This window comes from Metarhizium acridum (genome assembly GCF_019434415.1).
Source record: "Metarhizium acridum strain ARSEF 324 chromosome Unknown scaffold_141, whole genome shotgun sequence".
NCBI classification, from domain to species: domain Eukaryota; kingdom Fungi; phylum Ascomycota; class Sordariomycetes; order Hypocreales; family Clavicipitaceae; genus Metarhizium; species Metarhizium acridum.
In genome coordinates, this window is record NW_027094020.1 from 1,449,913 (window position 1) to 1,475,788 (window position 25,876).

Genomic DNA, 25,876 nt, shown 5'->3' on the forward strand with positions numbered 1-25,876 from the left:
AGGAAGCATCATTAGACACTCTGTGCGCAAAATCAAGTTACCAGATTGCATAATGGAAACACGTTCCTGCGCCCCTTCCAGAACCGGAACTCGCTGCGCAAGAATCGTACGTAGGTAAGTTACCAGGCTCTTTCGAAACACACACGCAGTGATTGCCATGACGGGCTAGCAAGATGGGTGGTCACACCTGTCCACTGGTGCAGGACAACTACCATGCTCGCCATGTGTCTTATGCTTGGCGCGTGGGGAGATGCTGTGGTTAGAGGTTGCACCAGCATGTGTCGCCAAAGGCGCCAGCAGCAGACATGGATGGACACAGACTGGGGTATATTGGGCAGCTTGGGCAGGCACATGAGAGGGGTCTGGTGTCATCCAGTCTGGTAGTAGTAGAATGATGCTACTCCGTAGAGTCCCTGGTATTAAGGGCCTCTACTCCGTACTGAGCATGTCCTTGTGGAGTCTGGTCGGTCAATGGCCAATTGCCCAACCACTGCAGCTGCCGCTGCCGGCCGCCCTATCTTTGGACATTCTTTTTTTAGCTTTTGGCTTCCAAGCTTCTGAGGCTCCCCGAAGTCGCTGTCCGGCACTCCGTGCTTGTGCAGACGTGTTGTGGGAAATGCCATGCCATGTTTTGTAAATGCAGTATAATTAAGAAAGTCCCCTGCATGTGTCCAAAGTTCATAATGTTAAGTCGATACGACGTCAATGAAACACTGGAGCCATGTCCGTCTGACTGCAGTTTACTCCGTGACTTGGAAAACAAATTGGCGCATCCGGTGTTTTTTCTCTCTCCATGCGTCGTCGTACAATAACTTACGATACAACACTCACCCACTCCTCCTCTGCCCCGTACGCACTCACCAGCTCTGTAGCAGTACTGCATCAGCTCGTCAATTCCCGATAGGCCTGTCGACGGCGCATGCAACCGACTCGTATGCGCGGCCAATGTAACCGCATGGACGTCTCGAACTGTTCCTTTCCAGATTTCACGTCATCTCCTCTGCGTTGCTGTAATACAAGTCATGGATCTTGAGTACTACTAGATGCGCCCGTATGCACCCACAAGGATCGCCACAGAGTTTGGAGTTTCTGAACAGAGTTCCATGTTCTCCGGAGTTATAGCATGCGCCAAGTTGGGGGCCATTCCCCCGATGCCATCAACATCAACTGCTGCTTGCGTCGGCTGTGGGAGGAAAGTAAGACACCTCTAGGCTGTATTGGGCTGTGAAGGATTCAATGTCTAGACCTGCAAGAACATGTTAATTGGCACTGTAATCTTTCATCAATTGGGACTCGGGCGACCCGTGCTAAACTTGGCCTTGTAGTTGGTTCTGCCTGCAGATTTGGCAAGGTCCCAGATGGGACTATCAGACTCTTCGAGCTCATAGGCCCAACGGTACAGGCCTGTGACAGGGCCATCCATTCGTTCACTGTCGGAGTAACCAGGCTGCCACGACAACTTCCATGAGCCAGCAGCCGGGTCTTCAAAGTGGATGTGGTCATTTGCCCGCAGAGCCTCATCGTCCAGGGGTGTGGACAAAAGGGGGGGTCCGGAGGGGGGCGCCGCAGGGATATGCTCCCATCTCCCGGGCAGGATATTCCTGAGGGTTGAGGAGAGTTGAAGAGAGTGAGGCAATGAGGTAAACTTGCAAGGCTAACCAGGATAATCCCAGTCGGCGTAAAGGTAAATTAGAGCCCGCCTCTGCAGGGTCGGCGTGTCAACCATTTCAATGTTGCTTGCCATTCTGCGCCCAATCAACCCCGCTGCAGAGCCACCTCCACCGTTCAAGCTAACTAACGTTGGTAGCCACAAGCGAGTGTGCATATCGCTAGGCTGATTTGGGAGAGGCCCCATCATTTCTCGTCGAATCCAGATGTCCATGATGTGAACAGCAAATCTCGACTTCGGAAACAGATTCGCCGCCACGAGGCAAGTTCCGCGCGCTGTGGCTCACCGCTGTCAAGCCAGGCCCCGATCCGGGCCTCTGGTTGGCCTGCCCTACGACTGCACCCATGACCAAGTCAGGAGATAGTCGAAAGGTTTGAAGATGAAGAATAGTAGTAATATACTCTCGTGTAGAGTTGGGCCCAGGCAAATCTCTCAAGAGTTTAACTCACATGGTGAATAGTACTATTGGCAAAATGTCCAGGGCACATGTTTTCCCGCCACTTGTATTCTAGGTAATGACTGACTACTTAAGTAGTATGGAGTATGGAGTACTCTGTACCTTTCATCAACAACTGACACAGCATGAACCGCAAGGCACAGGCCTTAGTCTGCTGCCCCATGGTGCAACGCCCACAAGGAATAACATTGTCACAGGGTGGTATTTTCATGTCTTCGTCTGGAGCTATTGCATAAGGGCTCTTTATTGGTGCATTCGTCGTCTGCATATCCATCGTGCTTACACAGACATAGGACAAGTTATCTAGTATTTAAATCACAGAACTTGGACTTGTTGCGAGACAACATGTGATGGCTTGGCAAAAGCAAAGGTTTGGTGGGCTTTTGAGGTGGACTACAACACAGAAAACATGTCCTCGGATAATCCTGTATGTATCATTATACTATCAATTACAAATGAACAACGGAGCGACTGCAGTCAGCAAATACTTGATATTGCCTTTTGACGACGTTAGGAAAGTGGGAGTATGAGGCCACCAAGGACTAAACTCCTGCCCGCGTGCCTGCCCAGTCATGCAATATACTAACTGCCCCATACTGTTCAACTCCGTGCAACTCCATGCTCTGCTACTGGCAATCGTCAATCAACCCTGCCCAAACCCGTTAAGCATTGTTTGACCCGCGAGGCTGCTGGCGTGGGAATGCGCCCTCGCCAACTCATCAGACGAAATCGCCTTGCGGGACACGAATTCCCCAACCTGGCATAGTTCCGATTGCCTCGTCTGTCGTCGTTTGGGTGTGCAGATGTCGACTAGTCTCTTCTGGCCAAAATCGCCGCCCTCTCCACTCCCCATACTACCAGACAGCCAGCACAGCGTGCACCACTGCTGCCACCATCAGCAACGTGCTCTGCGAGCCAACTATGGAGAGTGAGAACTGCCTGGCGGGCTGTGCGTGCGCCCGTCGGTTCCAAAATTCAGGCTCGAAGCCGCCATGCCAAGCTATTGGGTTATCCTCCAATGCAGTTGTTTCTTTTTCCTTGCCGTCTTTGTCCACCCTCCGTGGCCAGCATGGATCCAGTCCACGCGCAGGCAGACAGATTAGAATCGAATTCCAATGTCTCGGCTCCCGCAGATTCATGCGCCAATCGTCTTTGGTGGCCGACGCAACGCTGAGATTCGCCGTACCGCGCTTCTCACACCCTTCTCTTGTAGCAGTTGCAATTCATTACTTGCGTGAGCGTTTCACGGCTCTGAAAATGGCAGTATTCGTCAGCAGCTAAGACACGGTTCCTGACCATGGAAAAACGAAATTGAGGACCAAGAGATGCGCTCTGACCTCATACAAGACGACACGGCAAACACGCAACCTGGGCAGCTGGAACCACCAGCATTATGGGATAAGCATCATAACAAGGTAATTACATTTTTCACGCCTCTGGCAAGGCTAGCCGCGCAACATTGTCCAGGACGCCTTCGACCAGCCTTGCACAATCCAGTTTCTAATAGGAGTGGTTCACTTCTGTTATACATTGAAGGGGCTTGCGGGGCCCATGTCGGGAGACTCGAGGTTCTCGCGACCGAATGAGCGAAATGCGCCTGCCAACGCCAACCACAGTACTGAACCATCCGTGGAGTATCAAGTACTCCGTTCTCCGAACGATACCTCGGGCCGGTCAGTACAGTACCCTTGCTTGATACACTTCCTCCCGGTTTAGATGGCCTCCAGTTCAGAATGCAATGCACCGTTCACTCGTGGTTCAAGCCAAGAGTAGCATAGTTCAAGATTTCGGCCAAGGGCCCGCAGCCCCGCGGAGCTTATCAGACATAGGTAGTAGGGTTAGAACCCGAAGTACTGGTTGAGCACGGTTTGTGAGACCATGATGGGGGCTGCAATCTGTTTCTGTTGGCTTGACAAGCACCTGCCGTGCAATGCATCTGGTGCTAGGTCGACGCGGACCCTGCTTTGGGTCGGGACTTCTACTATTGAAAGAAATTCTTTTGAGATGAGAGAACCATTCAGTGATTGACGACGTCCTGGTGCCCGCACTGTCGGTGCTTGTCATCTCGACCGGCCAGGGCCAGAGTGACTGACACAAACCAGTCCTGTGCAAATTTGAGTGGAACCCTTCTGTCTTGGGTGAATTAACCGTTCTTTCTTACAGTCAATTGGGCTTTATACGGAGTAGAGCATTTACAAGGTTCAGCGTACAGATGTACGTAGTACTACCATGATTTCGGGCTCGAGCTGCCAGATATATACGGAGTACAATCCAGACTAATGGTTATATCCGATGTGCCGGGTTGACGCTCCAAACCAGCGCTGCGGATTGTCGCCAGCCCTTCGACGAGAAGTAAGATTACTCACCTCTTGTTTGATCAGCATGATGTGACTTTCCCAAGTTCCAGACAAAGGGCCCGATAGTTGGTGGATCCTTTGCAAATCACCGTGAACCTGCAACCCTAGGCTGCATGCCTCGTTGACTTGGGGTTTGAAATGGCATCAATGGCCTAAATCTAAGTCGGTGAAAGGAGGCGAGAAGCCTGGAGCCATGAGCCACGAGACGCCACATTCTCAATTGTCTACGGCTGTGGGTTCCAGTGGAAACAGGGACCAGAGACACTGGATGCGAGGCAGATACCGTTTCCTTGGTACGGAGTAGTTACATTCAATCGGTTTCCCAATGGGTAATCCGTACCAAAAACACGGACTCGAAGGGCAGGTACTAGTAAGCTTGCTGTGTGTCTGAGACAGCCTGCCTATAGAAAGACGGCTTGTGGGGGGCTCCGGGGGGGGGTCTGATGCCAATTTGACAAAGTGTATCCTCTTGAGCTGTCGCAAGACCAGCGAGTCCCATCTAGGTTTAGCATGTCCGATACCCCTGGCATCATGTTGGTTTGCTGGCGGGTGGGTAACGACGACTTGTCTCTGGAGTGTTGCTTCACGGTGTGGTTGTGTGTGACCGTGGGAGAGTGGGGAGAGTGTCATGCCGAGACCCCAGCAACCCCCATCACCTCTGCGATGGGGTCGCCGCGCATCGCTTGGGTGGCCAGTCATGGGCCGTTCTGAGGTTGCTGGGTTGCTCGTTTCTCGGGTCGATACTTTGGTCTATGTACCAGATACATGACCCGTTGCAATGGTACCAGACCACATCGCTAACTTTGACGGTTATCAGGTCACTGCCTTCGTTCTTGCCTGCCGACTCCCGTCCCCTCCAAGGCGGCCTGGTGAACGAGGTACCGATACTTTCGGATACATGTCGATGGGACTGACCATTTCCGCCAGATGATCGTCGGGGACCGCCCAAATACGCCAGTGGCTCCATCGATCCATCCCACAAACCCTCATGAACTCTCGACCACACACGCCCGCCCTGCGAACCACGCCCCAGGCACGCAAACGCCTTTTTTCTTCTTTCCTTTTCCTGTCTTGCACACACGCCTCTCTGCCTGACCCTGGTCGTCTCCAGTCTCAAGACGAGGCTCTTGATGAATACCGAAAAGCCCACCAGCCCGAGAGCCATGCTGCGCGGGCGGCATCATGATGAATGACCCTGTGCAATGAATTTTGTCTCTTCAATTTCTGCGGTGATGGAGCCTTCTTGGCCACACCCCCTGTCTCCCGGATGAGGCTGGCGGAGTTCAACACCTCTGCCCTACTGGCCCTGAATCTCAACTTTGTCAAAAAGTAGATCCCGTCCACCAGGCCCTGGTTCGGGCAGTCTAGATGCACACTGTCTATATATCTACGTCCAAGTCCCCAACAACATCAAACGTTTGTTGTCAGCCTTCTCTACCAGATCAACTTCTGGTTGTTCCTCAACACCAGTCAATCATCCCGTTGAATCTGTTTGTCATATAAATACATCCAACCCTCTCTCATCTGGGCATTATTGTCGATACCGCATCGTCACACCGAAACGCCTGACAACGCAACTACTCTTGTTCGCCCTGGCGTCATCACGCCTTCTCTACCACTTGTTCCCAGAATTGCTATCTCTTCACAGCATACAGTCAAGGCCACGACGAGGCGAAGCAGAACGAGCCCATTGTAACTATAGCGACCTGTCGAATTTTTGCCTCTACATTTAATACTTCGAAGTGTCTCTTGTGACCCCGCCGGCCTCGGCAACCCCGCGAGACAAAGCCTACCTGATTTGTAACGGCAGAGGCTTTGGGGTGGAACGAGATTGTGTGGTTCTTTCGAGGTAAGGGCAATATTAAAACAAGCCCAGTCCTGTGCGGAGACGTCTCAAAGAGAGATGAACATCGTGAACCAGATGTGCGTATTGCTGACTCTTCAACGCTAGACTCGCCATTCGCAATCTACAATCGTCATTAACACAATGGCCGCTTTGGCTGAGCAGCCCTACAACAACCTATTCGCGCAACAGCAACGTACGGACGATTACACCAATTATCCTGAACCCCCGCAGAACGCCTTTGGATCTGCTTCTCCAATGACCATTGGTGTCACGTACCCTCCTAGCACAACGTCGATGGCTTTTGAGCCCTTGCTTTACGCCGAGACCCCGAACTACATTCTCAACGGCCACGCGTCTCCTGGTGTGTACCCAGAGGACGGTGACATGAGACTGTCGTCCTCCGGTCTTTCATCTGGTTCCCTACCCTCAGCGCCATCTTCAGCAGTCGGTTCACCGCAGTCGAGCAATGGACACTTGGGTGTGACTGACTGGACCAGTCACACAATGAATATGCAACCCAGCGTTGTCGGGAATGACTATATGGCCGCTCCCGAGTACTTTCATGGATCTGGAGTGGAGGATTTCAGCAGTTTCGACTTTGGCGGACAGCCAAAATCTTTTGTTGGTAAGTACAACATTTTCTTGCCCTCCCTGGCGCCTGCGTTCCGCCCTTTCTCTTTCGCCCTTTCTCTTTCACTCTTCATGGCCGCATTTTCCGCCTTTCGGCAAGGTCCAGTTGCTGCCGAATATTGCCCGTTCCAGATACGTTTTGTGTCGTCCTCTGTGCATCGCCCATCTATCTCTGTCACCCTGTTCGCCAACTAGACTTGGGGCTTGGTCGCTTCCGAGGCAAGGCTGGCTGGCTTACTGGATAGAAAGCAATGCATCTTCCCTACGGGATACCCGCACACCTCCCTCCCAGTGCTCACCTTCCAAAGGAAAGAGATGCATCATGATTGTTCCGTATCTTTCATACATACTGGACCTGTGGGCCGAATCATCATGCACTATTATGTGATTGATTTGGATACTCGATATTTGGGTTTGCCAGGGGGGCCCCGCAGTTCAGCTTGCCATTGCGCGCCATGCCTGAGACAATTGGGTCGTGGCTCCGTTAGTGCGGGTGCCGACTTTTACAATTCAACGGCCAAACGGCGCTCCGACGTACCAATTACCTGCTGTGCTTTGCTTTGTCTTCACTGCTCGCTGTACGGAGTACGGAGTGCATGCCGCTGCATCTATTACTGCATAGTGGTGTGCCCTCGGTGCCGGTCGAGCAGCTCGGTCGAGGCGCGCGAGTCGAGCGCTCCAGTCATCCCAAGTGCTGCTGGCCGATTGTGACGAGTCGCTGTGACCGGCTGCTGTGTCTCATCCAGCGGGCATGTGGCGGCCAGTAAGCACAGTGGGTGTCCCTTGAATGTTTGCTGGCGGCCCCCCCCCAGGTGTTTCTCGTTTCTCGCACCTATTCGAGACCACCGCACGTCAACGGTTGGTGGTTCTACCCGTCTTGGGCGGCCTCTTGTCCTCGGCCAAAACCGCAGCTCACCTCACCCCGCCTCGGTTCACTCAACCCAACCTATGTTGTTGCCATCCGGAACCCTCGAGACACTTTTTACTTTTCCATTTCATCTTCGATTGCATTGTTCTGTTTCAATTCTGCAACGCCATCCCGAGCTAGCAGCAATTGACCATGTCATCCGCGGCCACACTCACTGACGCTGTTCCCGTTGTCGCAGATCCTTCCCTCATACACCCAGAAATTGCCCGCCCCCCGATGCCAATCTCGCCTTACGATGGCCACTTTCAACACGCTCAGGCACACCAATTTGTGCCCTCGCCCTCACTATCTTCATCACCACAGCCCAACATGGTTCGAACCGACAGCACCTCACCATTCCTCCACAACGGCCCCTTTGGTCCCAACTACACTCACAGCCCATACGGTGCACCCATCGATGCCAATGGCCGCCGTGTGAGCATGGCCAACTTCATTTCCCCGGTTGGCTCTGCCGACTTTAGCAGCGATGAAACCAAGGAGAAGCAAAGATGCACCTATCCCGATTGTGGCAAGATATTCAAGGACCTAAAGGCGCACATGCTCACTCACCAGAATGAGCGACCCGAGAAGTGTCCCATCCAGACCTGCGAATACCACATCAAGGGTTTTGCCCGCAAATACGACAAGAACCGCCACACACTGACCCACTACAAGGGCACCATGGTTTGCGGCTTCTGCCCTGGCTCTGGGTCTCCTGCTGAAAAGTCGTTCAACCGAGCAGATGTCTTCAAGAGACACCTGACCGCAGTTCATGGTGTTGAACAAACTCCCCCGAACAGCCGCAAGAAGACGCCAGCCGGCGTCGCCACTGGAAAGAAGCTCACTGGCTACGCTCCCGATGCCACTGGAAAGTGTAGTACGTGTTCGCAGACATTTTCCAATGCCCAGGACTTCTACGAGCATCTGGACGACTGTGTCCTTCGAATTGTGCAACAGGAGGATCCCGCAGAGGCCATCAATGCACAGCGGCTGGCTGAGGTCGAGAACGACAAGATGGTCCATCATACCCTGGAAAAGAACAACCTCCCAACTACAACACCGACTATGCAGACCTCCCTGCATGAGGACGATGAGGATGATTTGGACATGGGCGAGGACGAGGATGCCGATGATGTTTCTTCCAAAGCCAACTCATCGCCCTCAATCAAGAAAAAAGGCAACCCTGTCAACGGTGTGCAAAAGTCCCGCGGTTTGACACACTCTCGAGGAGGTGTTCCAACGGCTACCAAGACTCGTGGCCGCAAGAACCGCCGCGACTACCCATCATCCTGGGGCTTTGACAAGGGCCAAATGACGATGCGAAAGCGTATTATGGCTGTCTTCGATGGGTCCCGCAGATTGGCCAAGGACGACATGATGCTTTCGACCGACCATGAGGTTCGCATCAAACTATCGGATGGCAAATCATACGTTACGGACCTTGATGTCCAAACGCTCAAGCGGGCTGAGGGCTTCCTTGGCGCCACAGACGATGAGAAGGGACCTTGGATTTCTGATGACCCCACGGAGGAACAGCTGAAGGAAATGCAGGAAATGTTGAAGACGAGTAGTGCCCCCACTTAAATGTCCTTTGCTCGACTAGAGCCATCATCTTCTCGTCTCCCTAGCACACGGAATGGAGTTTTGAAACCTTACGAACTCGATTTGCTAGAGATCCATAACCATATTAGAAGGGGAGCATAGGAAGACGGCGCATGTGAAATTGACTTGGATATAATGGGACATGGCTGGGTCGGATTGGTATTTTCCCACGGGGGTTCAATTTTCGGAGTTTTCACGCACTTATTGATATTGTGCAGGTTTGTTTTTTGTCTCTTTCCGCAGCCTCTCGGTTTTGGCATGAGTATGGACATTTGGTTGTTCTTAATTACGATGGATGACATGGATGGGAAACCCAGCTCCTCGAATCGTTCCTGCTTTGAGAGCGGTCCAAGGACCTCTTTTTTTTATCTTTTCGAATCTCGATACCCTATGTTTTCTCCACTGTGGTGGTGTTTCCGGCGATTTAACAACGCCTCTTAGGATATTTCTTAATGGGACAGGAACTCTCCCCCCAAGTCATGTGCCATTTTTTGAACCATTGTGATGCGGTTTGTCGTTTATCCACGAGGGAGGAACCATGGTCCTTTTTCGTGGTGGTGGTGCCTGAGAACACTTCGTTGTCAAAGCAATCGACTTTTTGCGTTGGGGCAGCCCGCATTCTGCAGCGCGTCTGAGCTGAGGCGTCGATACGTCGGATGAAAAAAATCAGTTTGCCAGCCAAGTGAATTAATTGTTGATGCCTCATGATACCAAGACAGGCACCACGATTCTGCTCGGTCCAAATGCGGCCGTGGACGCTGCAAGTAGCATCGAGTCGAATAGCCAGTTATATGGCTTTAAACAGCCCGTGCATCCATTCTCAAGGGACACGGCTCGGCCCAGCCCGAGGAATACTTGGCCTTCGCTCTGGGGGTCATTTTCCCAGGTGAAGTGACCATCAAACAGGGCCCGACAAGAGGTGCTAGGTAGTGGTCGACTTCTACACGGGCCGTGAGAAGATGAAGGGCTTCCTTAACCGTCAAGCGCTTGCACAAGTTCGGCCTCGAGGTAGACAGGATGAGAGAGGGGGTATGTTCATAAGACGGGGAGGAGGATATCACGACGCGGAAGCAAAGGCTTGTTGTATCTGAGCCGCGGGGAATACACAGCAGGACGGGCGTGCTGTCCCGCAAAAAGAGCCAAAGCAAACCATGTAGAATGGAATAGAAGAAAATCAAACAAGTGATGAAGAAAAAGCACATATTCCATACTCCCGCAATGCGGCTCCGGCCAGCACCACCGCTCCCTTTATATCTTGGTCGTCTCGGCGCCGTCTCCGACAGCAACTCCGCGAAAAAACCAAGAGGAGCAAAAAAAGCCACAAGCCAAGCTCGATTGCCAAACTTGCCAACTTTGTGCGGGCTGCGGTTCTTGCCTGCCGATAGACAACAAGATCCCGGCTTCTGCTTATACGTCAAGCATTCAATAGTTTGTTCAGCTCAAGCCACCGCCATGTCGTGGACGAGCCCGTCTTCTCAGCTGGGACGTCGGTCCCTTGGCAAAAACGCTCATATCCTCGGCGCTGGCTTCGAGGCTATTGGCTCGCAAGGACATCGGCGTGTGCTCCATGGACGTCATAGGTCAAGTGAGGTTGCGATCAGCTGCGAGGCGAGATTTTGTGTGCCGACAAGAGACAGGATGGCCCACGCATCGTGGCCAGGGGGGGGGAAGAGCGGCTTCGCCTTCGTTGCTGAACCCGAGAGACCTTGGCTAACATACGTGGTTTAGCCATGTAGGACACAGCCCATTGGTGTTTGTACCGTACATTAGTCCCTGCCTCTTGAGTTAATTGACCGAGCTGACCGAAGCTGAATCCCCATTGCCGGGTGTGATGGCTGTGCCACCACTTTGGACGGAAGCATCTCGTCGAAACTACCAAGACTTTTCAAACATCAGTCGCACCTCGCCCAAGTGTCCACGTTGTTCTCATTATATTACACATGCCCGCTAAATTTACACTCCTCGCGTTGGTATTCAGATAGACACCAGAGCGCTAGTTCTGTGCCTCGATACTCGGGCCCTTCTGCTCGACTCCCACAACCAGGTCGTAGTTGACCCTCAAGTTCTCTGCGCCACTGAGTGCCCTTCTCACCACGCTCTCGTTCTTCTCCCGTACAAGTCTTTTCATTGCTCCTATGAGAAACCCGGCCACGACGTCTACGGACCAAGTATCAGGCACCAAGCCTAGCACTTCTTCCACCTCGAACCAGCCACCGAAACGTTCCAGTAGTGCGCCCGTCTGCTCGATTCGATCACTAACATCCGCAATGCTCAGGAATTCGTGTAGGACTACTTGGAATAGACGGCGCTGCTGCTCTGTTTCTGGCATGCTACCTCCACCCTGTCGACCATCCAGGTGCCCGTAGACACTGGACCCGCCTCGAAGACAGTACGACACTGCTGTATCGTAGTCACCAAGCCTGTGGACCAGCAGCCGTAGTGCCTCTTCGTGGTGACACTGACGACCAGCTAGAATGATGGTCTCAGGCACGAGCAAGTCGCCCGGTAAACTGCCAATACGTTCCGCGATGGCCGTGGTGTCGTAGTCATGGGCGCCGCCAAGGAGCTGGAGCAGTCGTAAGCGACTCTTCCATATTTCGCCATCCGGGGGCGTGTTTTCTGTTAGAAAATGGTGGTAAGTCGGTTTGGGTCCTTGTAACGCCCTGTAGGCCTCGTATGTAGCCATAATTGTCCCTCGACTGGCTGCCGAAGATCTGAGATCCCCAAGAACCACGTCAAGATAGTAGTTCAAGAGCTCGTTCACATATGACGTGAGGCCCTTGGCAAATACAAGATGTTCTAGGTAATATTTGACCGCATCGGGGGCCTCTGCCCGGAGAATCTCAACGGCTCGCGCTGGTTCAAACCTGGGAGCCTTCCCCTCATCCTCGGCAAACACCTGCACTCCCAATCGTGGGTTTCTTTTGGCCAGCCATATTCCGTATTCTTGAACCAGAGCTTGACTGCTAATTTTCTTCAGGTAGTCTCGGACACGTTTCTCGCCGTCGTGAAATTCGGACGCGCTATCCTCTTCCCCTTCAATAATGCGTTTCCAGGTTGCCAAAACTTCACCGGCCATTTTACGGCTTTGGTAGAGTCTGCTCAGCAGAAAAAGCCTGTGGTACGACTCTAATATGTCGACAGCACGGTCGAAACAATCCACTCCTTTGTCAACAACGTCATTGAGCTCCGACCTAACGGCGCCGCCGTGAACTGTACCTCGAGGAGAGCGCTGGTCCAGCTCAAGCAAGGAGATGAGAAGTGCGGCATCCACAGTCCTGAATACTTCAACTTCGTCAGGAACACTACCAAATCCCTTCATTTTCCTCCAAGCCGATAGGAATCGGCGGAAAAAGTGCATAATCTGTAGCTCGATATCTTGCAGAGCGCTCTTTGCTGGTCTTTCAAAGGTGACGCTTCGAAGATAAGACTCAGCAATCTTCTTTACCCCTGCATAGATCCAAATGCCTTGTTTCCCTTCAATGATGTCATTTCTGATTCCGGGTATGAGAGACAGGACTACTCGAGGGTCCAGTTTACTGTCCACCAAAATTTTCTCCAGGGCATTGAGATCGCCTCCAGAGACTCGCTCTTTTTGGACAGATAGAATGTTAATGAGGAGGAGGAGGCCAGCTTTTTGCCGCAGGTAATCCAACGTCATGTATTCTAATTCTGTCCTCGCATCTCGGCCGCGAATAAGTTTCAGGACAGCATACACTGCGCCTTTGTTCATGTCTGATATTTGCCCATTGGGGCATGCTTCGTCCAACAACGCGTCAAGTTGGATAATTAAAGGATTTCGCATTGCCCACCATATACAATTGCCGTTCCAGACAGCCAGTCTTGTTTCAACGTCAGCAAGTCGTCGCACAAACTGTTCCCCTTCAGTATTACGGGTTATCTCCCAACCTTCCGGCAGTGAATTATCGTCCTGCGAGTCATCACGTTCGAAAAGTTCTTTTTCTTTGGACAATCGTTCTATCGACAGTGCGGTCCTAGAGTCTGAGCTCTTGAGTGAGGTAGATGCCTCCAATGGTCCGGGAAATGGAGAAAACCGCTTTTGGCTGAGCTTGGAGACAATCTCGTCGAGCCGGACTTGCCCTTTTCCGAGTAAGGTCCTCAGGCCGTAGGGGTGCTTCATAGAAAAGCGTCTTGCTTCCAGCCAGTGCTTTTTTGGATTTGCTTCCTGGCCTGCGTTTATGTGTTGAATTTCTATGCCGTGGGAAAGCCCATTTTCAGATTCCTTAGATATGGAAGCCAGCACGTGACAATCTTCTTCCTCGCCAAAACCTGTTTGAGACGAAGTCATGTCAAAATTGTTGCCATCAACGACAATTTGCTCTGGATATTTCTCAAACTGAAGCGTCGCCCGCGTAGGCTCGCCATCCAGACTAACAAACATGCCAACACCTGGTTCTGATAGTTTCGTCCCAATAACCAATAAAAACTCCTCAGAATTTGGTGATGAAATGTGCGGCTTGAGCAGGTTTGACGTTTGGTGTTTTGTAGGCTGCACATTTTTATCAGTCGATGTATCCTCGCTAGGGGGTAAGGGCAAAGGTTTGTCTGTAGGAGGCGTCGGTGATTTGGAATTAGAGCGTGGTTCTGGGCTTGTTGAAGACACCGGAGAGGACGGCTGTTGAGGGTTGGAGGAATTGTCATTCTGGCTCGGATTCCGACTGTGGCCTGGCGTATTTGCACTCCGAGTAGATAAATTTGTCGGACCTGTCCGGACAGGAGGATCTGGAACAGTATCACGAATTGATTGAGCTCGTCCAACATCTTCCAAGGGTGTTTCATCCAGGGTTGAGATACTCATCAATGGAATTGTGAGTTGCCTATAAATGTCTAATAGCGCGTATGACCTGGAGTCGGCGACGCAAGCTATTGAGTCCCGGCGAACGGACAAAATGCTTCCAGCAAATGTTACTTTCTGATATCATAAGTTAGCAAGCATGCCAGTGTTCACAATGACCCAAAAATATAAGAAACTCACCGGTGCCTCAAGCACTTTATCCGCAAGGCGGACTACTTGTATCTTGGATTTCAAAGAAAGGAGTATGGTGGCATCATTACCGCTCGTAGCCACGGAGCCATCTGTAGCAATCGCATCATTCAAGTCCACCCCACCAATCCAGGTACAGTTCTTGACGACGCTTATTCCAGACACCGGGCTCAGTTCCGGTAGAGAATAAAACGCCGCGGTTGAGTTGCACAATATACACGCTTTCCCTATCCGTGGCAGCAATAGAATTTCCTGCACACCTTGACCAGCCGATCGGGAAGAGGGAGACTCGACAGAAACTGGTGATAGTCTGGAAGCTTGAATATAAACAGGTCGTGCCGTTATATCATTTGAATCGGGGGGAATCTGTACGAAATGAAGCACCTCGGATGCCGACGTGCCAATGTAGAGGTTTCCATCTGCATGGTATATATCTTAGCTTCCGTGTTCTTATAGGCTGATCTGAGATAAACCCACCATAAAACTCGACGCAATTAATCTTCACGTTGCTGTCGGACCCGTCTGATGCCAACGGGATCTCTTCCAATAACGGTCGCAAGATATAGGGCCCATCTTCGACTGCTGCCTGCTGGCCTGAGCTGGCAGCCAGGCTAGTTTGTGATGCCATGGCAAGGAATTATTCATTTGAGGCCTATTGTAATGCCACGCTCATATTTGTAGTTGCAGGCTGTGGCGCATCGCGTACGATGATTTGTCTTTTCAAGGGAGACCAATGGCTTGGTAGTTCCGTCAAGTGGTGTTGGCATTTGAAGGTTGGCACAGCTCGGAGGTCGGATAAGTCGTCTTTTGTGTCGACAGAGGTCTGGTACTCCGTGACTGAGGCCAAGGTTTCGGTGGGGCTGGGCCAGCTACAGACGGGTAGGTGCCTAGCATCCAAGCTGTGGCTCTGTGGCTCAGTTGGCTCAGCGGTCTGTGGCTGGTTCTGTTGAGACCAGACCAGTCTGGTCCCTTCTCTGTGACGAACACGTCAACTTCCAACGATTGGATCCGCCAGCTCCAGCATCGCGATTCTACTATCGCGCCATCTTGATCGTCCACCGCTTTCTTGCAGCCGTCGGTTGATGGCAAGATTTATACAACGATCGAATGCGCAGCTTCCGACTCCCGATAGTTAATTAAAGGCCGCCATCACAATGCCGCAGGTTGTTGGAGCCGGTCCTGCCGCTGCCGAAGCTGCCCCTTCCGCAGCACGGCCCAATGCGCCGACCGCTGAGGGAGCAGGAAACAAATTCCAGCATGCTATTTCGTCCTGGAGAAGTACGCCGCCTCAGCCAGGTTATTGGAACTGCATTTTTTTGCACTTGCTTACTGCAATGAATAGGTGTTGATTTGACAACCCTGACCGCGAGCCTCGATAATACTGCGTCAGAAATCGTGACGTATCAGCGAGACTCGACAGTGCAGCGTAAAGAGCTGGCACAAAAAACAAAAGACTTCAGAAAGCTTGATGATGCAAGCAAATTGACCGAAATCAAAGGTCTCTTGAAAGGTAGTCCAGATGGGATCCCGTCTTGCCTCCGGCTGCAGCCTTTTCTATATTCCTGTAGCTGACAATAGTGCAAGCCTATCAAAATTTCATTGATCTTCTCACGAATCATTCCAAATCAGTCAACTCAGCCTTCCTCCAGGCCTACACATCGATATCAGAAGCACCAGACCCATACCCACTCTTGGAAGCCTCGGTAGACTCCTATGCTCCTCTCGGAGGAGACGCTTCCCAGACTCACAGAAGAAAATAAGCACCTCCAAGAAAATGTTTCTAAGCTCACTTCCCAACTGGAAGATGTCGAAAGCAAGCTTCAGTCAGAGCGAACCGCGCGAAAAGAAATCGAGGACAACCTGGACAAGCGGGTTAAAGAGGTTGAGTCGTCTTGGAATGCCGTCATGGAAGAAAAGAAAGACAACTGGGCAGCTAAAGAGAAGAGCTTGGAAGAGAAGGTAGAGAATCAAGAGCGCCTTCTGAACGAAATGCGTGCCAGCTACGAGGTGAATCAGCGCCTTGGAAAAGCAGGAGAAGATCAAGAAAACCACCACGCAAAAGCCTCAAGCGCTGAACTGGAAATGCTCCATTCTGATATTGAGCGCACCAGCACCAGGCTAGCTGAGGTCGAAGCTCGCAATGAGCAGCTGCGACTAGAATTGGCCCAGGCCAAATCCTCCATCTCAAACCAACCCGAAAAGTCTTTGGAAGATGATCCTGGGTACATGCGCATGAGGTCCGAAAATTCATCCCTGATCCGAAAGCTAGATGCGTCCAGGTTAGAAAAGGAAAGGATGAAGCGAAGCTTCGATTCTCAGCAGCGTACGATGGAACGTGAGGCACTTCATTTGAAAGAGGAAAAGGAGACGCTAAAGGCCAAGGTCCAAAAATGGAGCGATTATGAAGATATCAAGCAGGAACTCGAGGTTCTCAAAAGCATCGAGTTTTCTACCGGTGATGATGAAGAAGTTGGAGAAAAATTCGAAAGCAGCACGGATAAGGGGGATTCTTTAGAAAAGCTCCTTCTGTCCCGCAACAAGAAACTAGGTGACGAGCTAACGGTTCTCCGTGTCTCACACCAAGACCTACAATCTCGACTGGAAGATCTGCAGGAGGAACTCTCAAGAACAAATGCGGAGTTGGAGAAGTCACAAAACTTGAATCAGAAGCTAGAGGAAGACCTCGAGAACATGCAGGCCGAAGGAGCCAACGCCTTCCCGTCTGGTGCCTCTGTCGCCGGCACGTATGTCACTCGTGCGCAGACACGAAAAGGTAGGATATCACCTACTTCATCCATCATTAGCGGACTGGATCCACGGTCAACAGCGGGAGAAGCGGGAGCCGATGGGAGGCGGGTCAGGTATCCTGCCAATGGTGACAGCACAAAGAGATCGGTTCAAAAAGAAAAACGCCCAATTAGAACAGGAGCTGTCCGAGACTCATCGGACTGTCCAGCAACTACGGCAAGAAGTTGCTGCGCTGCAAAAGGATAACCTCAATTTGTACGAGAAAACAAGATACGTGTCAACATACAACCGTGGCGGCGTGACAGCAACTTCGTCATCAGCTTACTCTTCCAACCCGAATCCTTCGGCGGTTTCCATCGGCGGAACGGGCAATCCGGGGATGGCCATGGACAGATACCGCCAAGCCTATGAGTCAAACATATCACCGTTTGCGGCTTTTCGTGGTCGAGAGTCGGCCAGAGCCTATCGGCGTATGAGCCTCCCGGAGAGGATGGTGTACTCGATCACGCGCATGGTTCTGGCGTCCCGTACAAGCAGAAACCTCTTTGCAGCATACTGTGTAGCGCTGCATATACTGGTCTTTTTCTCACTATACTGGCTCGGCAGCGCAGACTTGGATAAGCATGCGTCTAGTTTGGGCTCCTCTGCTGCCGCTGCTGCCGGAGCGGCTGCAGCTGGCGCAGGCAAGGCGGCAAGTGGTGGTGCAAATCAAGGAGATTGGAAGCAAGATAGTTTCAACAGGCAGTGATGACGTTTAGAAACTGGCCAAGTTACGGAAATAATCAGGCGCCAGTATCAGGCTGGACCGAGGTACAGGCAAACTCCAAAGTATACATATGCACATATCATTAATGTGGGATGTCATATTACGATATTAGCTAGGCATTCCATCTGGACAAAGCGAGACAGGGAAGAAATGATGATCAATATGGGAAGGCTTCCACTTGCTTGTGTAGTCTCCAAGGACATGTAGATATAGAGAAGGGACCAACAAGAGAAGTCTTGGCTGCTCAGTTTTTATTCTTTGTGGGATGGGGCTTCTGTACCGTCGAGATTTTTCCTGGGGAGGTCGAGCCAAGCAATCCCTGTCTGGTTACATTTTTTCTAGTAGTTTCTGCGAGGCGCCGGCCCGAAATGGCGGCCTGGCCGTGGGATCTAGGATGAAATGGTGGGTGCCCAATCATGGGCACACAACTGGAATGCCCAGTTAACCATGTTTCTCTTGATTACTCGGCTGACTTCACCTGATATTTCTCCTTGCGGGTATCCTACGCGCCGAAGCAACAAGGTGTGACGTAAAGACAGGGAATCGCTGTGCTCGCGTAATGCGTCGATCGGTGACGCTGGCCCGAGATGCGAGGCGTGGAGTCAATTTTGATCCATTGGATAGAGCAGCTCATTTGGCCGCGTTTCGGACCACGTTATTCAAGACGTTTGCATCAAAGTAACTACATTCCATGTCCATCTTCCGCGTTGGTCACCGGCCGCTGACCATTCAGATGCATCGGAATACATGGTTTGAGGTAATTCGCCCATCATTGACTGACTGTGTGCAGGAGGACAATGGCCAACATGGCACTGGGGAGAGCAAGCCAAGCAAGGGGAGCTCTGGGGATAGCAGGTCCCCGCCTGGCACGGCGCTTAGACAGCGGCCAATCAAACGCCCACCGTTCCCGCCCTCCCGCCATCTCAGAAGCTCCAGTGCGCCAATCAATTGGACGGCAAGCGCTCCGAGCCATGGTCAGTTTGTCGCCGTGCCATAAAAAGCATCACCCCATGTCGGTGCCTTGCTGTCTCCCAGCCGCCCTCGCTTTGGCTTGTCCAAGACCTTGCCCAACCAATGATGGACCTACAGCTACGGATGCCATGCTTGACGCCGGGCCTAGACGGGCGGCTGCAGACCAGATGTGTGGGTTTTTTGACCCATTCAAGACAATGTCATGCCGGTAGCCGTGTGCTTGGAAACAACAAATACTGGCTTATAATAGAGTCGTTTGCCTCTGTGTTGGCCGTCCGTCTGATCTTCTCTTTTTCTGAAGCACAGAACCAATTCTCAACCGGCCGGTATTTAACTATCCCAGTTGGGGTTGTTTTCTTTTCCTTTTTATTTTCTAGTTTCTTATTTCCTTATTCCCTTTGTCATCTGCATCTTACATCACTATCGACTTTTTTCGGTTCTTCTTTTTTCTCTCTCTTCTTGTTACTGCGCCTATCTATATTCCTGTCTTGCTTAGCATTGATACGAAATTGTCCCTTGTTGACCATTACGATTCTTATTCTTCTGGTGCAGCGTCGTATCTCTGCGCCGTTCGTCTCAGACCAAGACACCATCTCGCCTGCTTTTTTCTTTTGCGGCGGGTGCTATCTGTATCCACAAGAAAGAAAGAAAAACAAAAAGAAAGATGCGTTCAGTTACAATTTTTATGGCGGCATTTGTCGCGGTTGCCAGCGCTGCGCCAACCTTTCCGACTTTGGATACAAACGACAATCCTCTCAGTGCTCTGGACAATTTGTCAGGATACTTTAATCTCATCGCCTCCAAGGTTGAGGTAGCCAAAGGTCTCTCGACGGCTCCGGTGTGTGACTTGTCAAAAGCCCACATGCCTACTGGTAAGCATGCAATTGCGCGTCAGCCGAGAGCCAAAAATATATGGCACGGTATAACTAACATGTACCTCCTCCTACAGGCATCGACGGACTCCCTCTTCCAGATAAGGGCTTGACTGTACGCCATGTAGCAGTCGGACGCGGGACACAAAATTACACCTGTGATCCCAACGCCGCTGATGCCGTGCCCAAGGCTGCCGGAGCCGTGGCTACCCTCTTCAATGCCAGCTGTATTGCGGCTCTATACCCAGACGTCCTCTCACGGATCCCGTCCATGGCTGTACAATTCAAGCTTGACGAGGCTGAAAGGCTTGGTCCCACAGCCATGGCAAAGTCTGGGGTGCATTACTTCGACGGTTCAACTCCATTCTTCAACTTGGACACGCCAGCATTAACCATTGGTCAAGTGCCTTGCGCGAAGAACAGCTCGGCCAACGCCCCTTCTACCGCTGCCGTTGGTCAAAAGGGCGAGAAAGCCGTAACCTGGCTGCGGCTCACAGCCATGGATGGTACCACGGGAGACATCAAGGACGTTTACCGTGTTGACACGGCTGGCGGTTCGCCACCAGCCACTTGCAAGGACATGCCTGCGAGATTCGAAGTACAGTATTCAGCAGTGTAAGTATTCTTCTGCACACGCACCCACCGCTATGCGCATGGCTTGTGATTTGGAATCATGTTACTGACGCATATAAATAGTTATTGGTTCTGGCAGGGCACAAATAAGAGGTGATGGATAAGCGGAGAAGAGTTGGAATTGGAAAGATGAGGCTGAGCAGGGCTACCTAGTACCTGACATCATTGATTGACTGATGCGTCCCATGCTATGTTATAGTTTGGATGATTTTTTCCTTTTCTTTTTCTCTGTGGCACTCTATTTCTTTGCTGCTGAGAGAATGCTTGTACATAACTCCTTTTGTTCTAGCGGGTGTGATTTGTTGGCTCTTGGTGTATCATAACATACAGTTGGACAGTTGAAAATCGAAATTGAGTCGACCCAAACATCCGTGTCCCCCAAACAAAAAGAAAGACAAGCAAGAGAAATTTGGAAGTTGGCCATGGCAAAGTAAAGCAAGCAAACTTTTCTCCGGGAGGCTCTTCCCCTATTGGTAGGACAACACATGCATGGCACCAAGGGACACAAACCACACAAAGAGACGGCTTGCGCGGCCAAGCTCCAAAACGGCGGACCAACCCGAACCAACAAGACACCACCTGAACACTGATCCAGATCTGATCAGCGAGTGTGGCCCCAACCAGTCCGCAGCATGTTGGTGGAGTGCCGTGGTGGTGGCGTGCCACAGGTGGTGACGGAGTGATTGACTCAAACATGAACATGGAGTGCTCCAGTGCCACGCCGCAGGCTCCCATCTCAGATCCACCCAAAAGCATATCCAAACCACTTCCAACTACCATCAACTACCATCAATAGCCATCAATAACTCCTTCTCCGCCGCGGTACCCTTGACAAGGACCTCGCCTCGGGCCATGTCCTGCACCAACCCTCTCAATATATGCATACTCGCTCCGTCTCTTGCCTCGGCGCAGCAAGCAAGCTAATCCTTGTCCCATATCCTCTCCCAGTCTCATTCCATGGCCCATGGCACAAGTTCCGGTGGAGATCTTCGACATCATCACGTCTTATTTGAGCAGGGCCGAGCTCAGGAACCTCCGCTTGGTATCTCGCGACTTTGAAGCCAAGGTCTCGGCCCAGTACTTTCGCAATGTCGTGGTCCCATTCCGATCCGAGCTATACAGCGCACTGAGTCGGGATGAATATGGCTCCTTGCGCCATTCGACCTCTGACCTCTTCTCCAATGGAATGCACATGTTTGAGTCGTTTGGGCCTCATATCCTCCGCTTTGCACTCTCTCTCGAGCTTGATGAAGACTCGCTCGCCTATCCGCCAGTAAAGCCTATCCAGGAGGCTGTTCCGGCCTTCTGGGGCATCTACCGCTGGCCACATGCAAATTACCATAGGTATACCGATCTTGAGGGCCTCGAGCAGACCGCTGACGAAACCGAGGGGATGAGGGCTGCACTTGGGTGTCTGACCAAGGTACAGAATATCGGCTTGTGTTGCGATGCCGGCCTCGGATTCCTGCTTGGGCCAGACAAGCTGGCACGAAACGCTCGTGGCCATCACCCTGTGTTTGCAACCGTGGACTGGCGTCGCCATCAACGATCGGCTCAAGGCGCCCATCAGCCTGCCATCACTGTTGCCGACTTTAACGACGCTTCTCGAGACAAACACAAGTCCATGTTCCCCAATCCCAAGGCATTCCGGAATACAATTCTTGAGAGAATGGCAAAGGATGCTGGCTACACAGGACGTCAAGTCCCGGAAGCAGTGCGCATCATGCTTGACACCGAAAACGTCAATCTTGCAAATATAAACTTTGACGAAAGGTCTACCTCACTCGCCTTAAATCTTGGCCCTGACGGAGTTCTGGGCCACGTCATTCCCTTCAACTCCTTCAAGGACGTGGCAAACTCGCCCTTGATACCTGCGAATCTCACCAGAGCCCAAAAAGAGATGTTGCTTGAGCTCGAATGGGCACATCGCGCCATGATTCAATCCTACGTGCTGGGTTTGATCGATAACGCTTCCATTGGCTGTTTCCAGCACGTTACAACATTGACAATCGCCAAGGTCCCGGGAAGCCATGTTCACATCTTCTGCCGAGATGACCTTTGGGACGGCATCCCCACCCTCAAGAACGTATCAATTGGCGTCATTGCTGACTGGCGAAAGATGACTGTCTCTACGCCCGGATTTGTCGAGGATATCAGTATATCGCCTGTTGAATCCGTCGGCAAGGCTTTCACACTGCTCAGCGCTCACGTCGGCAAGTGCCCCAATATCGAGAGCCTTCATTTTGAATGGATATGCGGCGGTGAATTTGCGCCAAGCTCGTATCAGCGCAATTCATATATCCTTCCCGCCCCCTTTGTCAATCAACCAGAGCTCATGGTCACCCCGACGGCCGTTCGGGATGACACATCAAGCTTGCTACAACTCCCCTATGTGAAGCACCTATCTCTCAAAAACTGTTGGTCGTCGCCGCATATCTTCTTGCAAGCAATTCGCCAGTTCGCCCTCTCGTCTCTTGAGAAGCTGGAATTGGAGTCTGTCTCCCTTTCTGGTCCTCCTACAATCATACCTCAGGTTGTCCTGGCCCAGGCAGCGGTCCCTGTCCCCGGCCAGGGTATCATTGCACCTGAAGATGATGATCCAGATGTAGAGGTGGTTCAAGGTGGCCTAGCACCCGGGCTCATCGTGCCGCCACAGTTGACACAACTGCCGCTGCCGCAATTCAATCTACCCATCAATCCTCCTGGTGATGATAATGCACAGCATTCGTCAACAGACTGGCTCCGCCAGCCAGATCTGCTCACATGGCCAGGGCTGGTCGATCATTTCTCTCCGAGTGTGAAGATAAGGCAACTGTTGGCTGAACAATCCGATAGCGACACTGTGTCAGCAGCCTTGGCAGAAAAGGTTGGCGCAGTCACCCAGTATATCCCGCATACTGCCGATCTACGAGGAGATGAGCATAGGTATTGCCTCAATACCCTGTCTTTCAAATCATGTGGCTACGTCTCGGTTGATTCAGCTTACTTGAAGACAAGAGAGATTCTTCCTGATTCGCACCTTGGACACGGCATCATTCACGGTAGCAATCACGACAGCAATCACGATATTATGAACCTAATGCAGTCTTGCAAAGACAGGCTGCTGGCAAACATCATCCAGTGTATGAAAAAAAAGGAACAAGCCGTTCTCATCAATGCCTTTGGCATGTCCATTGGTTGGGAAAATCTCTACGACGCGTGGTTGATCAATGATGCCAGGAAGGATGGGGTGCAAAGACCAGGCGAGGGTCGTTTCAGTGGTCTACTTGAAGCATACGATCGTGGCGTATGGTATGAAGACGCACTAATTCCAAACAGATGGAATTAGTGCTATGCCAATGATGTCAATTGAAGGCCTACTGACTCATTCACTACCATTCGCACCGATAGGGTAGAGTTTGGGTTTGGCCAAGATCCTGGGCAGGTTGCCAAGTGCGGGGTTTTTATTTGTTATACACTGGAAGGGCCGGGCTATGTATTGGCTGGCTCAACTGCGTTTGATTCCGGGATGGCGCTTCTGATTATTTGCTGTAACTTTTTATATATAGCGAGACTCACAGTTTTGCCAAGCCAGGGTTAGATATATGAGCAGGCGGGAGCTGGCAGCCTTTCTTGTCGCGCAATTGTCACATAAATGTGGAGGAGAAAAGCATATAAGAAAAAGTGGCGTATCGCCACGCAACGAGCTTCCGTTTGCAGCTATAATTACTGTCAAATCCCGATGCTGACTACGATTACCAAACAGGAAAAGTCAATATTGTTACGCCTTATGTTGTCCATTTCACAACTTCACAAGCAGAGCACCAGTGACACAAGACAAGGATTGCCATGTGACCTTTTTATGTCGTTGATTTATTTTCGTCAAGAACCCTTGCCGAGCAAAAAGAGGAAAAAATTTGTATGCGAAATTCTTTTTTCCCTTTTTATTTGATGCCATGCTCCCACCGCAGCCTGCCATACACCAAGGAGATGAAAAAGCCACGAATCGCCCCGAAAACACATATGAAGGTTTCAAGTATTCCCACGCCTGTTTCATCGCCCTCCGCAAAAACAATCCATCCCTGCCTCACGCTTTCAAAAAATAAATTTATGCGGCAGTGATAGCCTTGCGGAGACGAGCACCACGCTGTCTGGAGCTGAGATGAGCCTCACGGCCGACAACCTCGTCAGACTTCTGTACGACCTCGTCGCCCTCGGTCAGGATAAGCTCGATGTGGCAAGGGTTAGACATGTAGGGGTTGATCTGTGCCATCGTGTTAGCTTTCAGTGCTCTTCCCACCCCCTGAATCGTACACGGGCGGAGATTGATGCTGGGAAACGTACACGACCGTGGGCACGGTATGTTCGGCGACGCTGCTTAGGGGCCTGGTTGACCTGGATGTGCTTGACAATCAGGGCACCAGTGTCGAGGCCCTTGGCATCAGCGTTGGACTCGGCGTTCTTCAGAAGGTCCAGGAGGTACTGGGCCGACTTGACAGGCCACCGGGCCTTGGAGACACCGAACTGCTTGCCTATTCAAATTTTGTATCAGCAAAAATTGCCCCGTGATGCCTCTCGGCCGCAAAAATGATGCCAACTGTCAACTCCCGTGTCAGGACAACCCGCCCTCGCCTTCATGTGTTGAACATTTGATCCAATATCGAGATCGAGGCGGGGCGAGCCCATATCCCAACAGCAAAAAGGTTCTCAGGGCTCTCAATCGCCATAGATCCAGGTCGTACCTTGGGCGCAGCGGCCGGTGCTGCCGGCATATCGTCGCATGGGGACGGCCTCCTTGTGCTCCTTCACGTTCTCAAGGAAGGCAACGGCGCGCTGCAGCTTCCAGCCGTTAATGGCCTGGGCGGTCTCGCGGGTGTTCTTGAAGGAAACTCGCAGGTAGGCACCGCGGGCGCGGGCCGACTTGGAGGACTGGATCTCGGTCGCGGCGTATCGAACCTATTTTTCGGGGAGCACCAACTTGTCAGCCGTCGTTCTGTTGCTACTTCAACCTCCCTCAATCTTCAATCTTCCATCGTTGAAATAGCGACATCTTGAAGGTGCAAGGGGCGATTGCACAACAGGACTCTCTATTCCATAATCAAAATCGTCCGTTTGTTGCAGGGCAAAACTCACCATCTCGACGGCTTGGATGTGGTGACTGATTCGACGACGTGGGTTCGCGGGCTGGAGTTGAGAAATTCAGAACTTTTGCCCAGGGCGCTGGGCTGGGACCAAAGCTCGCTTACCGATTCGGGAATGTCTTAGGGTTTGGCTGCCCTCCTTAGTCCAATGTGGCCACCCCTAGACGCTGCACGCCCTGGGTTAAAATCCAGCCTAGAAACTTACGAAAGATTGAGTGCAATAAAACAAAATTAAATTTCTAGGGTGAAAGAAATGCTTGAAACTCTTATTCTTTCTAATATCTAATTTTCT

General features: G+C 51.6%; 7 protein-coding genes across 8 annotated transcripts; 5 read left to right on the top strand and 2 right to left on the bottom strand.

Moving 5' to 3' along the window:
* Positions 1 to 5,478: 5,478 nt before the first annotated feature.
* On the top strand, positions 5,479 to 10,666 carry J3458_009102 (uncharacterized protein). 2 transcript variants are annotated; one of them, XM_066119578.1, is made up of 3 exons: positions 5,479 to 6,332; positions 6,435 to 6,954; positions 8,066 to 10,666. In XM_066119578.1, exons 2-3 carry the CDS (start codon positions 6,471 to 6,473, stop codon positions 9,448 to 9,450), a joined length of 1,869 nt encoding a protein of 622 aa, XP_065975373.1. In that variant the 5' UTR covers positions 5,479 to 6,332; positions 6,435 to 6,470; the 3' UTR covers positions 9,451 to 10,666. The 2 variants fall into 2 exon arrangements, with proteins under 2 accessions (XP_065975373.1, XP_065975372.1); XM_066119577.1 differs by lacking the exons at positions 5,479 to 6,332; positions 6,435 to 6,954 and having other exon boundaries at positions 7,554 to 10,666.
* Positions 10,667 to 11,043: 377 nt separating this feature from the next.
* On the bottom strand, positions 11,044 to 15,283 carry J3458_009103 (uncharacterized protein). The gene is made up of 3 exons (XM_066119579.1): positions 14,951 to 15,283; positions 14,465 to 14,892; positions 11,044 to 14,401 (listed from the first exon to the last, which is right to left on the bottom strand). The coding sequence occupies exons 1-3, from the start codon at positions 15,099 to 15,101 to the stop codon at positions 11,462 to 11,464; spliced, it is 3,519 nt and encodes a 1,172-aa protein (XP_065975374.1). The 5' UTR covers positions 15,102 to 15,283; the 3' UTR covers positions 11,044 to 11,461.
* A 344-nt stretch (positions 15,284 to 15,627) lies between these two features.
* J3458_009104 (uncharacterized protein) lies at positions 15,628 to 16,045 on the top strand (the record flags this gene model as incomplete). Its single annotated transcript, XM_007816724.2, has 2 exons — positions 15,628 to 15,751; positions 15,816 to 16,045. The coding sequence occupies 2 exons, from the start codon at positions 15,628 to 15,630 to the stop codon at positions 16,043 to 16,045; spliced, it is 354 nt and encodes a 117-aa protein (XP_007814915.2).
* Positions 16,046 to 16,186: 141 nt separating this feature from the next.
* Positions 16,187 to 17,467, top strand: J3458_009105 (uncharacterized protein; the record flags this gene model as incomplete). The annotated part of the gene is made up of 1 exon (XM_066119580.1): positions 16,187 to 17,467. The coding sequence occupies one exon, from the start codon at positions 16,187 to 16,189 to the stop codon at positions 17,465 to 17,467; it is 1,281 nt and encodes a 426-aa protein (XP_065975375.1).
* A 2,156-nt stretch (positions 17,468 to 19,623) lies between these two features.
* On the top strand, positions 19,624 to 20,561 carry J3458_009106 (uncharacterized protein; the record flags this gene model as incomplete). The annotated part of the gene is made up of 3 exons (XM_007816725.2): positions 19,624 to 19,831; positions 19,909 to 20,446; positions 20,528 to 20,561. 3 exons carry the CDS (start codon positions 19,624 to 19,626, stop codon positions 20,559 to 20,561), a joined length of 780 nt encoding a protein of 259 aa, XP_007814916.2.
* Positions 20,562 to 20,831: 270 nt separating this feature from the next.
* Positions 20,832 to 24,115, top strand: J3458_009107 (uncharacterized protein). The gene has a single exon (XM_007816726.2). It carries the CDS (start codon positions 21,429 to 21,431, stop codon positions 23,790 to 23,792), a length of 2,364 nt encoding a protein of 787 aa, XP_007814917.2. The 5' UTR covers positions 20,832 to 21,428; the 3' UTR covers positions 23,793 to 24,115.
* RPL17B (60S ribosomal protein uL22) lies at positions 24,116 to 25,876 on the bottom strand. Its single transcript, XM_007816727.2, has 6 exons — positions 25,790 to 25,876; positions 25,690 to 25,715; positions 25,577 to 25,627; positions 25,186 to 25,399; positions 24,788 to 24,975; positions 24,116 to 24,707 (listed from the first exon to the last, which is right to left on the bottom strand). Exons 3-6 carry the CDS (start codon positions 25,577 to 25,579, stop codon positions 24,552 to 24,554), a joined length of 561 nt encoding a protein of 186 aa, XP_007814918.2. The 5' UTR covers positions 25,580 to 25,627; positions 25,690 to 25,715; positions 25,790 to 25,876; the 3' UTR covers positions 24,116 to 24,551.

What these genes read in the sequence shown, in the direction of transcription:
- J3458_009102 (XM_066119578.1), top strand. Translation starts at nt 6,471, where the DNA reads ATGGCCGCTTTGGCTGAGCAGCCCTACAACAACCTATTCGCGCAACAG. An exon ending in ACAGCCAAAATCTTTTGTTG is followed by an intron (nt 6,955 to 8,065) that starts GTAAGTACAACA and finishes CCGTTGTCGCAG; the next exon opens with ATCCTTCCCTCATACACCCA.
- J3458_009103 (XM_066119579.1), bottom strand. Translation starts at nt 15,101, where the DNA reads ATGGCATCACAAACTAGCCTGGCTGCCAGCTCAGGCCAGCAGGCAGCA. An exon ending in TAATTGCGTCGAGTTTTATG is followed by an intron (nt 14,893 to 14,950) that starts GTGGGTTTATCT and finishes TATACCATGCAG; the next exon opens with ATGGAAACCTCTACATTGGC. An exon ending in ATAAAGTGCTTGAGGCACCG is followed by an intron (nt 14,402 to 14,464) that starts GTGAGTTTCTTA and finishes TTATGATATCAG; the next exon opens with AAAGTAACATTTGCTGGAAG.
- RPL17B (XM_007816727.2), bottom strand. An exon ending in CACCGGCCGCTGCGCCCAAG is followed by an intron (nt 24,976 to 25,185) that starts GTACGACCTGGA and finishes AAATTTGAATAG; the next exon opens with GCAAGCAGTTCGGTGTCTCC. An exon ending in CATACCGTGCCCACGGTCGT is followed by an intron (nt 24,708 to 24,787) that starts GTACGTTTCCCA and finishes ACGATGGCACAG; the next exon opens with ATCAACCCCTACATGTCTAA.
- J3458_009107 (XM_007816726.2), top strand. Translation starts at nt 21,429, where the DNA reads ATGGCACAAGTTCCGGTGGAGATCTTCGACATCATCACGTCTTATTTG.